Below are 17,363 nucleotides of genomic sequence, written 5' to 3' on the forward strand. Positions count from 1 at the left end.
AGTAATCCCTCTGAATTAAGAAACCCTTCACCAGGTCCCCTCCCCCACCCAACCACCTCCCAGTGTATTTACGCACTTGTTAAAAGTTCAGCCAACTCCAGCCCACCAGCCTGTAATCACGGAGCACACAGGTGCCAGCACAGCTCAGAGTGCTGGAGACTGGAATGCAAGCTCCCTCCCTCACTGGGCCCCAGTGGAGCTGAAGAGACAAGACTGGTTCACATCAAACAACCAGAGAACAGTGAAGGGGCTAAAAGTGGTGGTACCCATGGTGAGGAGGGCTCGAGTAGCTAGAGGCTGCTTCTTGGCACAAATGGGTGTATGAAGGATACCCTTCATACACCCATTGTAGGCCGTATCCTTGTAGGATGTATCCTTTAATTGGGAAGAATGAGAGAAAGAAACAGTGTGAAAGGTAGAGTGGAATCAGTGTGAGCGGAGTATAATGAGGCTTGGACTGAAGGCAGAAGATGAGCAAAACGCCTGAGCCTGGACTAGATGCAGATAGCAGAAGCTCCCCACGTGGTGAAGAGGCTGACAGGGAGGACGACCACTGGAGGAGGCGAAGCAGAAAAGCAATAGGTGCTCACCAGAAAAGCAGACGTGGGTGTCTTGGGAATTAGCGGTAAAGGGAAGAAAACCCATTGCAAAATGGAGAAAGTCAATTGTCTCACTTAGCACTATGGGGGAACAAATATTTCAGGCCCTTGAATGCTGTGATTAAAGAAACCTGGAGCAATGTGCAAGGTAGAGGCGCTGGGGGGAAAGAGGATGTTACAAATGGAGAGGCGGGGGAAGGGTTCCAAAGACCAGCATCACCTGCTGGCTGTGTTAAAGCGAGCAACCCCTCAATCAACTTACCTCTCCACCCAGCTCTGAATGGCTGGTCACATCCTACGTGCTAAGGTTTAAGAGAATTCACAGGCCATTTCTCAATCCAAAACAAGGCACTGCTAATTTTAGAAATATGTATTTTGTGGACTTTTAAAGCATTATTTAAATTACCAAGGTTGATATTTTTCTTGACAAATAAGCTGACTAGACTATTTCCATTCCTCCAGGTTCTGAAGATCTCCTGTCCTAGCATGGAGACTCTGGAGATCCCGAGACTACCTGGATTCTTAGCAATATCCAGCACTTCCTTAAGTATCAGGGGCTGTGTCCCTCACTGTCCCCATTATCCCAGCAGCCCACTCTCCAGATGCCATTCTCCCCTGAACCAAGGCTATGGACTCTCAGGACAGACTGACCTGGGCCGTTTTGCTCCAGGCCCCACTTAAGGCATAAAGCAGTCAAGCCAGTACCCTCTGGGATCAGAGGACTCCTGTCTGTCTCAGCTGCAGTGTCTCACGGGAGGCTCTTGTCCCTGTTGCCCAGGGCAGCTCCTGGACTTTGTGGCCATCTGAGAAGACCCTACTCATTTTTCAAGTGAGAGCACACCAATTCCACCTTTCTGGGCAGCTACTCACAAGAAATTTCCCTCCTTTTTGAATACTTCTGTCTCCTATCTAAATCACAATTTAGCATCTAATTTGTGTCCTGTATGGTTCTGTCTTACTGGCTTTCCAACAAGATCATGAGCTCCTAAGGGGTTTAAACACCATCTGGGACAGTTGCTCCTGCCAGTCCTGGCTGTATTATAATGAGTACTGAAAAATCATGGCAGTGTCTTCCCTAGGGATGGCTGATTTCAGAGGCAGAGTGATGAATCCACACCAGGAAGGACGGTCACTGGCGAAATGCTATTCAAGTTCAAAAGACCCAGATAAGGTATGCAGAATCCTGGGCTGGAAGTGAATTCAACAGTGATGATGAAAACTACAGCTGTGGACAGGTAAAAATACAAAATTTCCTGTATCCCAATAGGAAGAGAGGTTCACAGACATTGGTGTGAAAATGCAAACTCCTGATCTCTGCACCTCTCATTCTACCAAATGCCATTAATCAATAGGTCTGATGCTCAGCAATCTGAATTTTTTTATTTTTTTGAGACAGTGTCTCGGTCTGTCCTAGGCTGGAGTGTAGTGGCACGTTCTCTGCTCACTGCAGCCTCAACCTCCTGGGCTCAAGTGAGCCTCCTCTTTCCAGAGCAGCTGGGACCGAGGCACATGCTATCATGCCCTGTTCGTTTTATTATTTGTAGAGATGGGGCCTCCCTACTTTGCCCAGGCTGGTCTTGAACTTCTGGGCTCAATTGATCCTCCTACATTGGCCTCCCAAGGTGATGACCTTACAGTGGGATTACGGGTGTGAGCCACTGTGCCTGGCCAGTCTGCATTTTTTTGAGACAGGGTTTTGCTCTGTCACCCAGCCTGGAATGCAGTGGTGCAATCTCAGCTCACTGCAACCTCCACCTCCTGGGCTCAAGCGATCCATCCACCCTAGCCACCTGGGCAGGTGGGATTCCAGGCGCGTAAAGACGGGTTTCGCCATGTTTCCCAGGCTGGTCTTGAACTCCTGAGCTCAAGTGATCCACGTGCATCGGCCTCCTAAAGCGCTGGGATTACAGGTGTGAGCCACCGCACCTGGCCGGTATTTTTAACAAGCAGCCCAACTGCTCTGCAGTTGGAGCAGAACCTCAGATCACAATCAGAAAACCACGCTCCTGGACAGTGGTTCTCAAAATAGTCTCTAGACCAGCAACAACAGCATCACCTGGAAACTTGCTTGAAATGTTAAAGTTCTTGGTCTCTCCCAAAACCTATTGAACCAGAAACCCTGAGGCGAGATCTAGCAATCTGATCGCATGAGCCCTCCAGGTGATTCTGATTCATGTTAAAGTCTGTGAATCACAGGCCTGAGAAAAGGTACAATTTCACATCAGCAATAAAAGGAGAAAGTTCTTCCAGCTCCTATGGACTAGTCTTCAGTTTCCATCCAGACACTGATGCTGGATCCAGCTCCTGCTGAGGGCAGTGCATGTTGGCACTGAAGGGAGGAGAAGGCTCCAGGGACCCGAAAAGGAAGGTAGGGACCGTGGCTTCCTCTTTCTTTATTGGGCGCTTTGTAGATGTCACGCAGGTCTAAAAGTTACACTGTTAAATAATTATTTAAAAACGGACCAGGACGAAGGTCCTGGTCCAGAGCTCCAAACCAGAAGCAAAAAGGAATCGGGGCGGTGGGCTGGGGGGTACTCCTCCAACATCACCAAAACCCAGAAAACGAGGATCCTAAGCTCCTCCGCAGGCCAAATCCAGGGCTGGGGCCCTTGGGCTAACCCGCAGGTGCTTCTGACTGCATCACACTCAGAGTAAGATAACCAGCAAGGGGCTGGAGGGAACGGCCAGCTGAGTCCAGACACGGACAGATGTAACTGGAAGGAGGACAGGAAAACAGACAGGTACTGTCCAGCTGTAGATAAGAGAGTGCAGCTAAGGCAGGTTGAGGGGCAGGGGAGAGGCTGGGGGAGCAGTATTGCAGCAATGCAGGAGTGTAGCCCCAGGGTCCTGTCCTGAGCGGCTGGTCAGGTTAGCAGCTGTTAGTTCCCAGATGGAGCTCCTGACCCGAGCCCAGGTAGAGGGCTCACACGTTGTGGGTCCTCTTGGTGAGCTGGGGCTCCTCATCCACCAGCTTGGACTTGAGGTGCTCCTTGTAAGCCAGGATGTCTCCAGGCCACTTGGTGATTGTCTGCTTCTCACAGACCCAAATTTCCTGTGCAACCTAGAAAGCAAAACCTAGACTTAATCCTGGGGTAGTCACTGTCCCTGCCTCTGCCCAGCAGACTGTCCTGAGCGGCGTCTAGGAAGAAAACTCCGCCCCCAAACCCATATCCAACTCACTGTCTCACTACTTCTAAGGTATTTGGGATGTTCTAACCCAAGGGTACAATAATCAGGTTTGGAGCTTTCCAAGCCAGGAACTGCTGTGTTACTCCTATTGTCAGCTCCCTGGCAGGGCCTAGATCTATTCAGAGGCTTCACTCTCAGCCTTCTTTTCTCCACCTCCCATCTTCTCCAGAGCTTCAGAGGAATGAGCAACAACTTTTTCTCAAATGACTGTGGTAGCTGTCTAATCAAAATCCTCCTTAGAATACTACTTTTGGACTGAAGAATCTTGGGACGGTAATAAAAACACCCTGTTTTCTACCCAACTCTCTTTCCCATTTGGGCCCAAAATGCTAAGTTGGTTGACATCTCCAGATAGCTACTGAAGTGTTTCAGTTAAGGCTTTCTAAGCAGCCCCAAAGAGGCATAAGAACTGGTCCTCACCACCTATGTCTACACTCTGAGCCCCTTCTTTCAGTAGGCGGGTATTATGCACCCTCCACATGCCATGACTACCCTACCCAACCTCCTAGAAGCTCTCCGCTGTGCCCCACCCCCTGGCCAGGGCCTCACCTGCTGAATGAGTCTGAAGTCATGGCTGACCAGCATCATACCACCCTCAAACTCATTGATGGCATCTGCCAGGGCGTCGATGGTCTCGATATCCAGGTGATTGGTGGGTTCGTCCAGGAAGAGCATGTGGGGGTTCTGCCAGGCCAGCCAGGCCAGACACACTCGGCACTTCTGCCCGTCTGACAAGTTCCGGATTGGGCTCACCTGAGTAGAACCATAATCTACATATAACTTGGCATTATCCCCGCCAAACAGCACAGCTCATCTCTCCCTCATTTCTCCCTGACTCCTTCATTAGCATCGCCATTTTATAAAAAGTGAGGCTCAGAGAGACCCACTAGTCTCTTGAGGCCTGAAAGAGACTCATCTGGAAACCTGAAGCTCTTGCCATTACTAAGCCCATACCTCTCACTCTCTTGGCAATTAAATCTTAATGAATTGGATCCTTCCAGATCTGAATCCAGAAATTTGTTTTCTAGATTACAAGTTCCTTTGCCCTCAAGCACTATGGCACAAGGGCATGTCAGAGACTGGCACACTATCCTTGCACCCTCAAAATGCTCCATTACATAACAACCTAGAGTAAAGAAAATGTAGTAGGTTCTTAGGGGAATCAAATGGAGGAGACTCTGGTTTGGATAGCTTCCAAACCTAGGCTGCCAGGACAGTATCCCCTGACCCACCCAGCCACAGTCTCCCAGCTGTCTGGCATCCCCACCACACCCTCCTTTACTGACCTGTTGTTTCCCAGTGAGACCGTATCGCCCAATGATCTTCCTCATTTCTTCCTTCTCCTTGATCTCTGGGTAGCACTTCATCATGTACTCCAAAGGCGAGAGATCTAAGTCCAGCTGCTCTTGTAAATGCTACAGGAAAAATGGAAGCCACCCGGGTGTGACTGGCATCCCGCTTCAAAATGAACCCTACTAGGTAACTTCCTATGTCTATCCCAAGCACCTGTTCTGGGTTCAAGAAGCAGGTAGGAGCCACCTAGGTTAGAATTCCTGCCAGGGGGTGGGGGCGGCTGGCTGGAACTCGGCCAGATACAGCCCCTTCCTATACCCTGGGCAATTCCCCGGATCCCAACCCCAGGCCTGTACCTGATGGTAACGCCCTATCTTGACATGAGAGTGTTTTCGGATCATGCCATCTGTGGGTAGTAGCTAGGAAGAAAAAAGTAGAAACGTAAGCATGAAACAAAGGAAGCCCAGTTAGAAACAGACACAGGCAGAGCAGGCAAACAAACACATGTTCACACTGAACAAGACTCAACTTTCTAAAAAGAATACATCACCAACTCACACACTGCTATTCTGGCCACTCTAAAAATATTTAGGAAGATGTACTGAAGCAGATGTTCTCAAGAGGCAAAGATACAATTTAAGTAGTTATGAAATGTCTGCTGCAGAATGCACTATGCTGTATAACAAAGAACTTGGATGTAGGTGCAACATACATTTTCTAAAATCAAAAACAGTTAAGTCCTCAAAATTTTCACTGTCATCAATAGGTTCTTAGAAACAACCTATTTTAAAGTTTCACTTTAAGTGAAACAACATATAACAAAACTAATTTTGCCACAAGCTAACTGATATAAACAAGAATTAGGTTCCTGCAGCATTTTTGGTCACAAAAAAAGATCACCAAACTTCTAAATAAAGATCCAAGATTCTTTTCTTTAAGAGGGAGTCTCGCTCTGTCGCCCAGGCTGGAGTGCAGTGGCGAGATCTCGACTAACTGCAACCTCTCCATCCCAGGCTCAAGAGATTCTGGAGTAGCTGGGATTACAGACACCCGCCACCACACCTGGCTAATTTTTTTGCATTTTTAGTAGAGACAGGGTTTCACTATGTGGCCAGGCTGGTCTCAAACTCCTGATCTCAAGTGATCTGCCTGCCTTAGCCTCCCAAAGCACTGGAATTACAGGTGTGAGCCACGGCACCTGGCCAAAAAACCCAGTCACTTCTAATATTCAACATTAAAATACATGTGAGCTATACATACACTTAAGAAAGATTAATAAAAACAAGGTAAGATATTTACTCAATTTTTGGTGAATCAGTGAGTGATGGCAATTGTAAGAGTGGTGGGTTAAACCAAGGAATAAATGTTTGCAAAGGGAAAACTGTAAGGAGCACCCCCTACCACCACACAATTCAAAAATAATCATGAGGCCGGGCGCGGTGGCTCACGCCTATAATCCCAGCACTTTGGGAGGCCGAGACGGGCGGATCAGGAGGTCAGGAGATCGAGACCATCTTGGCTAACACGGTGAAACCCCGTTTCTACTAAAAAATACAAAAAATTAGCTGGGCGTGTTGGCGGGCGCCTGTAGTCCCAGCTACTCGGGAGGCTGAGGCAGGAGAATGGCGTGAACCCAGGAGGCGGAGCTTGCAGTGAGCTGAGATCGCGCCACTGCACTCCAACCTGGGGGACACAGCGAGACTCCGTCTCAAAAAAAAAAAAAAAAAAAAAAAAAAATCACGAATGTGGCTGGTTTGCTGACTGCATTTGTATGATTATCATAAACTTTATGAATTTTTCTTTTACAATATTTTATATTCATTCATTCTATCATTTTCCAACCTGCTTATTCAAGTTTAGGATCATGGGCAGCCGAAGCCCATCATCCCACAACCGGGGGAACAAGGCAAGAACCAGCCCTGATGAGGACACCATTCCATTATAGGATGCACTCACACACACCCACACTCATTCAGACTGGAACCACTGAGATGTGCCAAGTAACCTGACAGGTGCAGCTTTGGAATGTGGGAAGAAACTGAAGTACCAGAGAAAACCCATGTAGACGTTAAAGGGAAAGTGCAAACTCCACAAAGACAGTGGCCCCAGCTGGGAATCATTTCTATTTTTCATCAGTATTAATGAAATGACATTACTTGGGAAACTGCAGCATCCCTAAATGCACGGATGTTCCTATATTCTAAATGCTCTGATTGAAAATAGAAACATGGGCCAGGTGCAGTCGCTCACGCCAGCATTTTGGGAGGCCGAGATGGGCAGATCATGAGGTCAGGAGTTCAAGACCAGCCTAATGAACATGGTGAAACCCCATCTCTACTAAAATACAAAAAAATTAGCTGTGGCGCGGGCCTGTAATCCCAGCTACTTGGGAGGCTGAGGCAGGAGAATTGCTTGAACTTGGGCGATGAAGGTTGTAGCGAGCTCACACCATTGCACTCCAGCCTGGGCAACAGAGCGAGACTCCGCCTCAAAAAAAAAAAAAAAAAAAAAAAAAAGAAAATAGAAACGTGCTCAAACACATACATGTATTCACACACACACTCTAAAAGACTCTTCCCTACCTATCCCTGTCCCAGGAAAACAGCCCCCAGCCTCAGCACTGTCCAACCAGACACTCCCCCTCTCCTGTCTGCTGCTCCACACCTCCAGATGGCTCACTCACCACCAGGGTACTCAGGCCCTCCCAAAGTAGTAGTCTCTGCATCACTCCCCTCTTCCTTAGCCATCGCAAGGCCTAATCTTAGAGGGATCCACGCCCACCTTGGCACCGTACCTCTCCAGTTAGCAGCTTCAGAAGAGTTGACTTCCCTGCTCCATTGGGCCCTACCAGAGCCACTCGTGTGTCAAGGTCAATTCCAAATTCTAGATTATTGTAGATGCAAGGCTGAGGTGGGGATGAGAGAGATATGGACACAAGGCTAGAATACGGATCTGCTCTGACCAGCACACCAAGCCCGCTGAATCCCCAGTCACGAAGAGAGGAGGAAGGGAGAGTAGCGGGAGGAAGCACTCATAGCAGACCCCGCCTCGCCCACTGCCTCTGCCCACCAACCCAGCTGAGTAGTCTTCTTTCCATATACACGAAGAAGGGCCTGCGAGCAGCCTTGGATGAGGCGCCCCAACTGCCATACCTGAAAATCCCCCAGAGCACGTGGGCTAGCAGGTGTGGTCAGCATAGAACAGGAGCGACTCCCAAGAGCTGCCACTCACCCTAAGATACACCCCAGCCACCCATGCCCTGTCCTGAACTTACCCCATCTTTTGTATACTTGAAGCTCACATTTTGCACCATAATGACAGGAGGAGGGATCTTGCCACATGGTGGGAAATAAAATGACAGTGTCTAGGAAGAAAAGAGGGCATTTATCAAGTGGCTCCTTTCTTATCCACCTCACCTTAGGCCACCCAACCCCACCCAATCACACCTCACCTTATCGCTCACGACCCTCTCTGTCAGTCCTGATGCCATCATTTTCTGTAGGGTCTTCTCCTTGCTCTGGGCCTGCCGGGCCAGCTTGGCACTGCCATGACCAAACCTCGCAATGTAGTTCTAAAAGAGACCAAAGGGAGCTTGGAGTACATGCAGGCGCTCAACAATTCATCTTCAATCCAGGGTAAAAATGGTGATCGTAACTTCTTCCCGACCTCCTCCATCACTCCCACTTCTCGAAATGCCCTCGTGCAAGCCCCCTGCTTGTTTCAGACAGGAGGCCATGAGCCTGACTCTGCAGTCTCCCTACCTTCATGTGTGCAATCTGATCTTGCTCCCAGTGAAACCTCTTCATCTGGTTCTCCTCCAGCTCTAGCCGCGTCTTCACATACTGATCATAATTACCCTGCATGGAAATGTGCCAGGTAAGACGGGCAGCTTTAACCTGGGTTTCAATCCTGGATTCTCACTCAGAGTTTAGGGGGATGAGGGATGGCACTGATTTGGCCCTGGCTCTAAGGTTGTGCAGTAAGAAGAGAGGAAGTGCATTACAGAAGCATATCCTAACCTCAAATCAGTCTTTTCAATTCTATGCCCCTCGCTCAGCCCAGCCAGGGCCAGGCTCCAGCGCAAATCCTTAGGTTAGCTAGAAAGACAGCTGTGGCACTGGGAATAGTCCTGAAAATCATGGTCATACAGATGTCACGAGGCTCAGAGCCTTCCAATACCACCTCCTATTCCTCCCCCGGACCCTAGAGGCTGAAGCCCCACAAAAGACTACAAGAGCTGTCTCCAGAGGGGAAAACAGACCATTCAGATTTAGAAGCTGACAAACCCTGCATAAGTGAACTACCATAGTTTCTATCTGCAAACAAAAACTGGACTCAAGCTAAATATCCATCAGAAAGGGCCTAACAAGTTACAGGATAAACACATAACGAAATACTGTGCAGTCACTGAAAAGATTGTGGTTGATTTATATATATTCACATGGAAAGCAGTCCAAAATATACTAAATTTAAAAAAGCAACCTACAGAATGATTATTAAAATTGTAACTGTGGCCAGGTGCACTGGCTCACACCTGTAATCCCAGCACTTTGGGAGGCTGAGGTGGATGGATCACCTGAGGCCAGGAGTTTGAGAGCAGCCTAGCCAACATGGTGAAACCCCGTCTCTACTAAAAATATAAAAATTAGCCAGGTATGGTGGCATGTGCCTGTGGTCTCAGCTACTTGGGAGGCTGAGGTGGGAGGATCACTTGAACCTGGGAGGCAGAAGTTGCAGTGAGCCAATATCACGCCACTGGACTCCAGCCTGGGTGACAGAGACAGACCCCATCTCACGAAAAAAGAGGCCAGGTGCGGTATAATCCCAGCACTTTGGGAGGCCAAGGCAGGCTGATCACGAGGTCAAGAGAGGGAGACCATCCTGGCCAATATGGTGAAACCCCATCTCTACTAAAAATACAAAAATTAGCTGGGCGTGGTGGCACGTGCCTGTAGTCTCAGCTACTCAGGAAGCCGAGGCAGGAGAGTCCCTTGAACCTGGGAGGCGGAGGTTGCAATGAGCCCAGATCGCGCCACTGCATTCCAGCCTGGTGACGGAGCAAGACTCCATCTCAAAAAAAAAAAGAGCTGCAATTGTATAAGAAGAAAAAGATTATGTATATATGACATTTTCTACAAATGTGTGCAAGTATACATGAAGTTTCTGGAAGGCTATATTAAAAACTAATACTCCTATGACTATGAATGAAGAGGACATCAATTGTTAATTTCTTATATGCTTTTTGAAATAGAAAATGAAAAGGCAAGGCACAACAGTGGGCTATTGAGATCTGACCCCCATTCTCCTGTGGTCATGGGAGGTGGGGTAAATGTGTTGACTCTAGTGAAGCAGAGTTAAGAGGGCATTCAAGAAGGCATAGGGAGGCCTGGTGGCTCATGCCTGTTATCCCAGCACTTTGGGAGGCCGAGGCGGGAGATCACCTGAAGTCAAGAGTTCAAGACCAGCCTGGCCAACGTGGCAAAATCCCGTCTCTACTAAAAATACAAAAACTAGCCAGACGTGGTAGTGCATGCCTGTAGTCCCAGCTACTCAGAAGGCTGAGGTACAAGAATTGCTTGAATTCAGGAAGTAGAGGTTGCAGTGAGCTGAGATCATGCCAGCCTGGGTGACGGATTGAGATTCTGTTTCCAGAAAAAAAGAGGCAAGGCAGATGGGGGCAGGGCCTGCCTGGTCACCGTGAAAAGTCAACTTCTTTGCCACAAGGCAAACATACACCATGTGTGCAGAGGCTGCCAATCCATGAACTATGGCCTGAAAGCAATGACTTTGGGATTAAAATAAAACAGGTGGTAGGACTCCTTGTCCATATCTTTTTATAGCAATAGGTAGAAAGGAGCTAATAGGTAGGTATTTTTTTTTTTTTCTCTGAGACGGAGTCTTGCTCTGTCACCTAGGCTGGAGTGCAGTGGTGTGATCTCAGCTCACTGCAACCTCCGCCTCCAGGGTTCAAGTGATTCTCCTGCCTCAGCTTCCCAAGTAGCTGGGACTACAGGCACCTGCCACCACACCTGGCTAATTTTTTTGTATTTTTAGTAGAGACAGGGTTTCACCATATTGGCCAGGCTGGTCTCGAACTCCTGACCTCAAGTGACCCACCCACCTCGGCCTCCCAAAATGCTGGGATTATAGGCATGAGACACCGCACTGGCCTTTTTATTTATTTATTTTTTTAAAGAGAATTTCAGAGAATTGGTATGCACAGAGATTACCAGAAAGAAGCCGAGGCCCACTCACCGTATAATACTTCAGTTTCTTGTTGTGCATGTGAATGATGTTGGTACAGACACCATTCAGAAAATCCTGGGAATGGGAGACGAGGACCAAGATGCGCTTAAAACTGCAAAGCCAAAGAACCAATTAGTGAAGAGCTCAACCATGGGAGCTAGCTGACAACAGGTGAATGGAAAGTCAGGCCCATCCTTATCCCTAAGCACCTTTTAGATGTGCTGTCCAATTCCTGGCTGTCAGCAAACACCTAAGCCACCACTGGACAATCTAACTGCAAGGGCATTTGGACGCCTTTCAGTGTGGCGAGACAGCTTGAGTTTCCTCAATCTTCTGTTCTGAGTTTCAACAGAATGGGGTGGAGATGGTAGTAACAGTGATAGTAAACAGAAACGTGTATGTACACAAATACACCCACGAATGTATCCAAAACTGTGGGTGGGAAGAATTGGTACAGACACAATAAAAAACAAAATGCTTTACTTTTTGAAAGAAGGTACTAAGTCACTGTACCACTAAAGCCTTCTTTTAAAATTGGTACAATATTCCAGCTTATTCAGTTCTTTAGCTGTAGGACCATGACCATATTGGCTATATTTTCCTTTGTCACTGCATCATGATCTTAGATGGAAGACCTCCTTTTTAGCTTTACACAATTAAGAAAAAAAAAAGTCTTTAATTAAGATGTTGAATTTGAAATATCGACAAAACCAACAAGGATTTTTTTTTTTTTAAAAAAGCTCATAAATTTCAAACTAAAGAAAAACAATCAAACAAAAAGGCCAGCCCTAAACAGCCCTAAAGGTGCTCACTGCTTGCCCAAGCAAGTGAACTCTGGCCTTCCTTCAGTTCCTTTCTCACCACTCTAACATCAGTGCAGTTTCTGGGCATCCATTTTCTAGATTCCCCCTTTGGGACCTGCCCGCTCACATCCCCCATTCCACCCTCTTACGTTTTTAGTTCTTCTTCCAACCACACGCAAGCATCTAGGTCCAGGTGGTTGGTAGGCTCATCCAGGAGCAGCATGAAGGGCCGAATAAAGAGGGCTCTGAAGGACAGTAAAGGAGACAGAAGCACCTCAGAATTACAATGGATGTGACACAGGAGGGGACAAACTTGCCTGCTACATGCAATTCTGAGTAGGCTCCTGGCTTGAGTCTTGAAATCAATTTTAGGCTCTATACCTCAGAGGGAAAAGGAGAAGTAGGACAGAAACAAGAGAAACAAGTCAAAGAGTAGAATACGGGGCTCAGAAGCATATAAGGACAGTTTGAGGCAAGGCTGTAGAAGTCTTTATGAGTTTATGAGCCTTGTACACTGAAGTTGGAGACTTCAACTTTGGAGAAGACAAAAAAATACAGAGGAAATAAACTGCTAAAACAAATTAGACCTATCTGAAGGTCTGAAGATAGACCTATCTCGTGGGGTGGCCAGAGTCTAGCAAGGGATAGACTCTAAAGCTCTGGTTCCCAAACCAGAAATCTGTGTTTTTAAAAGCTCCTTGGGTGAACCGGAGGCAGCTAATCCTTGCTAATATGTGGAACCACTGTGCTTATGTTCTAAGGCACAAACTTTCTAGAGCAGTATATCAAGTCTTATAAATTCCCTTCACAGAGAATGATGGGGCAAGGAATTACCTGTTTAGTGACTCTGGGGGGATTATTGGGGGAATGCTGGTCTACGGAAACTCACTTTGAGTCCAGGCCACAAGAGAATAAGAACAACAGCTATCGTAACAGCTGTCTAACATTTTATCTTTAAAGCTGGAATTAGCAGGACTACAGCACAAAAAGGGTGGAAAGGGAATCCTGGTGAGAGGACAGAAACAGACCTACTCCACCGTTTTACCTAGGACTACCCCTAGGATCTCTAAACTCTGTGCTGGGTGCTAAGAATCCAACAGAAACCTGAGTCACTCTACCACTTCAGCCAGGAAGCTCTCTCTCTAGCCTATACACAACAACCCCCTCCACACTGCAGATGTCCATGTCTCATTTGACACTTACCACTGACTCCTGTTCCAAACAGTTCCACTGGAGTGAACACTAAACTCTGTAGAGATGGGGGAGTTATGGGGGAAGGGAAGGAGGTAGGGACTCACCTGGCAAGGGCAACCCTCATCCTCCAACCCCCACTGAAGTCTTTTAGCTTCTTGCGCTGCATGGCAGGTGTGAAACCCAGTCCGTGTAAGATCCGCGAGGCCCTCATCTCTGCCTTGTCAGCATCCAGCTCCTCCAGGCGCTCGTAGAGCTCCATGAGCTTCTCACACTCCGCTGTGGACAGTGTACGGCCATGAGGCTCCTGGGGGCCTTTCTGGGAGGACGCCCACCCCTATGCCCCGGTCTGGAGCCCTACCATCCTCATGAGCCAGCCGCTCTGCCTCTTTCTCCAGCATGGCCCGCTCTGTGTCGACTTCCATCACACAATGCAAGGGTGTCTTGTCACTAGGGGGCATCTCTCGAGTCAGATGGTAGATGTCGATGTGCTCAGGGATGGGCACTTCACGCTTCCCAATAGCAGAGAGCAGCATAGACTTTCCTGAGAGGGGAGAGCAGCAGACGCTTGGTACAGTGAACTTCCCCTATCCCTCTTCACCACTAGTTCTTCCACCCCAGCCAAACTGGGACCTCATCCATGTTTGTTTTTTTTTTTTTGAGGACCTTTCTTCCCTTCATTTGTTCAAATCTTGCCAGCCCCCATTCTTGGGATTCCTTTCTAACTTTCCTCCAATTCTTGCCCCACCCCTTCTCTGAAGCTTTTTTCACTTAACCACAGCTTCACACGCCCCTGACCAACTTCTCCAGCACCTGCTGTAACTACTCATGTGGTACAGGGTGGACACACCCTAATCTGAAAATCCAAAATGCTCCAAAATCCAAAACCTTTTAAGCACTCACATGATGCTTAAAGGAAACGCTCATTGGAGGATTTCAGGTTTTTGGATTAGGGATGCTCAGCCGGTAAGTATAATGCAAATATTCCAAGATCTGAAACACTTCTGGTTCCAAACATTTCAGATAAGGGATACTCAACCTGTATATAACACATACTGCTCTGCGTTGCTAGTTCCTTTCCCCTGGACATAATCTGGTCTCCCACCCATATTCTAAATGCTTTGCTCTGAACACAGTTGATGCTAAATAAATACTTGTGAGTGACAGATGAGCTAAGGAGAGATACCTCCCACCTCCCCTTCCAAGGGCCTCACCAATTCCATTTAAACCAATGAGACCATAACGACGGCCTGAGTTTAATTCCAGTTTGGTGTCACTGAGCAGCTCTTGACCATGAAAGGTGAGTGAGAGGTTGATAATGTGAACATCAGTACTGTTGGGATGAGAGGCCAGGACGCCAGTGACAGCTCGAGCAGCAGCTTTCTTCATCTCAAAGTCCTCTAGCTCCTTGGTCAGCAAATCTACTTCTGGAGATAGAAAAGCAGTTTGAGAAGATGGCTGTGAGACAGACTCGGCTCTCCACAAAGGTGAACATCCTGAAGGACCGGGCTCCAATCCTGCTGAGCACTCAGATGTTCCCCAAGCTTTACAGAGTACACAATGACACAGAGCTGCCCCGACACCCTGATTGCTTGGACACCCACCCTTTTAACTGTAACCTCCCTTGCCCTTGTTCTGTCCTCTCATATCTGTTTACTTACTCCCATCATTCATAACTTCTGTCATCCACTACTGTGGCCAGGAATCAAACTTCCCCACAGCCTGGCTTTATTGCTCCTTCTGATCACTTTCTAACTCCCCGTTTGCTGAATGCCTGTCTGTTACGATCTGCACGACTAATTCTCCTTTCCTCTTCAAACATTTACTTAGTGTCTACCTGAGAAGCAAGTCATAAAAAAAAAAACCCAAGACAGGGTCCTTGCACTCGAAGATGAAACAACTTAGACAAAGAAACAGGAGATACAACATAAAAAGGTAAGTAACACTAAAAGACAGCAAAAGGAATGTGGTCAGGTTTGACTGAGAGAAGCTTCACTATCTTGAGCTAGGCCTTGACAGAAATGTCAAATGTAGCTAGCAAAAACATGACGGTATTATATAATTCAGTGTGTGAAAGGACAGAGATGTGGTGACTATCCAAGAGATAATAAATAGTCTGGATGGAGCAGAAGGCTGTTTAGGGAGTTTTCAGGGAGCAGGGAAGAGGGCTGGGATTGGACTGCCAAGGGCCTGGAATAGTCTTTACCGCATATTGCCATGTTTCCCAGTCTAGACGGTAAGTTTTTGGAGGGAAGACTGTAGTGCCTCAGTGTGTAGCACCATGTTTAGCACTTGAGAAATAATAAATATTTCCCAAAATATAAATAACAGAAAGGGAGCTCTCTCCCAGGAAAAACCCCGTAAAACAACTCATAAGTTACTCTTTTGTAGGTAGAGCCACTACCCCTGCGAGAGAACAAGCTTATTGTATAATGTAGCAAAGAACCTGGCACATTGGCCACCATGCTTAGAAATGGAAACTGAGAAAGGGGCAGGGAACTGACCCCCTCCTCACAGTCTAATAGAGCAGCAAGGCAGCTCAGCAACTCTCACATCCGCTTGCCACTGAGTATGTGAGAACCGCGTCTTCGGCTTCCTTGCTCAATGACAGGGTGGCACAAATTCCAACTCTATTGATTTGATTCATCATGAAAAGTTGCATGACACCAGATACATTCTCCACTGCCCCCAGCATCAAGATTCCAACTCTGGCTGGGGCATGCATTAAGTCTTAGCAACCATCCCCAACTCACCCCTCCCTCAATTCACCTGTGGTCTCTCTGCCATTGGCCTCATTCTTCTCTGCCACCTGTGGTTCTGTGACAACATCTCCATTTTCTTCATGTCCTTTTCTGGGCCGCTGTCGAGCTTTGGCAGCCTCCTTCTTTTTGGCTGCCTTCTTCTTGGCCAGGTCGGAGGGCATGATGATGACCCACAGGGGTAGGTTACTGTTGTTTCAGGGAGCCTGAAGGAAGGCAAACAGATACCCCCAAACTCTAAACTTACTAGTAAGAATGCCTGGGCCCTGCTCCATCCCTCTCAGGAATCTTCCTATCAATATCAAGCCTCTGATGCCCTGATCTGCCCCTGCCTCGTCTGTCCCAACTTGGTCAGGGTCTCTCAAACCAATGCCGATTCTCAGCGGCTCTTCTAATCTTAACATCTCTTCCCACAGGCACCAGTCCCCCACGGACTGCCTCACTTTGGAAACGCTCCTTCTTTCAGGGCCTCCGGCTGGGGACCAGGTTTTGCCCCTCAGCGGAGGTCCCCGTCTCCGGGTTCCCTACAACTTGGCGCTCCGCACTCAGCTAGCCGCCTCACTTTCCGGGATTCCTCCTCCCGTCCGTCTCGGGCCTCTTCTCGGTCGTCCCTCTCCACATCACCCGGCCGTCGAGCCCAGCCTCTTGCCGAGACGCACTCGTCCTCGCCCGCGTGAGTCCCCTCCGAGTCTCCACGCTCGTCACCCCCAGGTCCTCCCCCACCCTGCCCGTCAGCTTCTCTCCCTTAGCCCTATCTTCCCCCTCGCAGAGCCCTCCATCCAAACCCCGTCCCTGCTTCCTCTTCTAATTCCCTTTCCCCTTCACCGGCGGGCACCCTCTCCCTACAGCGCCCCTTCCCCTAACTCACCGGGCCTCGCTGCTCGGCCTCTGTCGCAACAGAGCTGCTCCTTAGGCTCCTCCGCGTGCGGCCGGCTCACCAGCCAATCACGGCCTCGGGTGGTTCCCGGCGCGCCGCCGCGCTGCCTCCTGGGAAGTGTAGTCCTCAAGTTGCAGCGGCAAAGAGTGAGACCCGCCTTGAGGACTACCATGTATCCCAGAGACCTCGCGGGGCCGCGTGACGCCATCAGGATGCGCGAGGCTCGGGGAGGGGGCGGGATTAGAGTCCAAGAGCTCTCTGCTAGCGGGCCCACTTCGGGCGCTGGAAACTGCAAATCCCAGATTGCTCGTCGGATAAACCGGCTGAGCCTTCCAGGCTTTACCCCACCTCTCGAAAATCGATTGAGCTGTTGTGGAGTTACGAGTTTTTAGAGCTACCTAACCGA

At 48.5% G+C, this 17,363-nt stretch overlaps 1 protein-coding gene across 2 annotated transcripts; it reads right to left on the bottom strand.

Annotated features, from left to right (window-relative positions):
* Positions 1 to 953: 953 nt before the first annotated feature.
* On the bottom strand, positions 954 to 17,038 carry ABCF2 (ATP binding cassette subfamily F member 2). Of its 2 annotated transcripts, none has more exons than XM_032762234.2 (15): positions 16,949 to 17,038; positions 16,091 to 16,286; positions 14,536 to 14,748; positions 13,683 to 13,865; positions 13,429 to 13,600; positions 12,280 to 12,375; positions 11,337 to 11,439; positions 8,843 to 8,938; positions 8,533 to 8,652; positions 8,356 to 8,445; positions 7,876 to 7,986; positions 5,438 to 5,500; positions 5,075 to 5,203; positions 4,338 to 4,541; positions 954 to 3,660 (listed from the first exon to the last, which is right to left on the bottom strand). In XM_032762234.2, exons 2-15 carry the CDS (start codon positions 16,242 to 16,244, stop codon positions 3,523 to 3,525), a joined length of 1,872 nt encoding a protein of 623 aa, XP_032618125.1. In that variant the 5' UTR covers positions 16,245 to 16,286; positions 16,949 to 17,038; the 3' UTR covers positions 954 to 3,522. The 2 variants fall into 2 exon arrangements, with proteins under 2 accessions (XP_032618125.1, XP_058284092.1); XM_058428109.1 differs by lacking the exon at positions 16,949 to 17,038 and adding an exon at positions 16,643 to 16,777 and having other exon boundaries at positions 3,382 to 3,660.
* Between the last annotated feature and the right edge of the window lie 325 nt (positions 17,039 to 17,363).

Source organism: Hylobates moloch, unplaced genomic scaffold (genome assembly GCF_009828535.3).
Source record: "Hylobates moloch isolate HMO894 unplaced genomic scaffold, HMol_V3 SCAFFOLD_1, whole genome shotgun sequence".
Taxonomy (NCBI): domain Eukaryota; kingdom Metazoa; phylum Chordata; class Mammalia; order Primates; family Hylobatidae; genus Hylobates; species Hylobates moloch.

Coding starts and splice junctions, on each gene's coding strand:
- ABCF2 (XM_032762234.2), bottom strand. CDS start 16,244: ATGCCCTCCGACCTGGCCAAGAAGAAGGCAGCCAAAAAGAAGGAGGCT. Junction 11,440..12,279: donor TTGGAAGAAGAACTAAAAAC/GTAAGAGGGTGG, acceptor TTGGCTTTGCAG/TTTTAAGCGCATCTTGGTCC. Junction 8,446..8,532: donor AGAGGGTCGTGAGCGATAAG/GTGAGGTGTGAT, acceptor TTTTCTTCCTAG/ACACTGTCATTTTATTTCCC.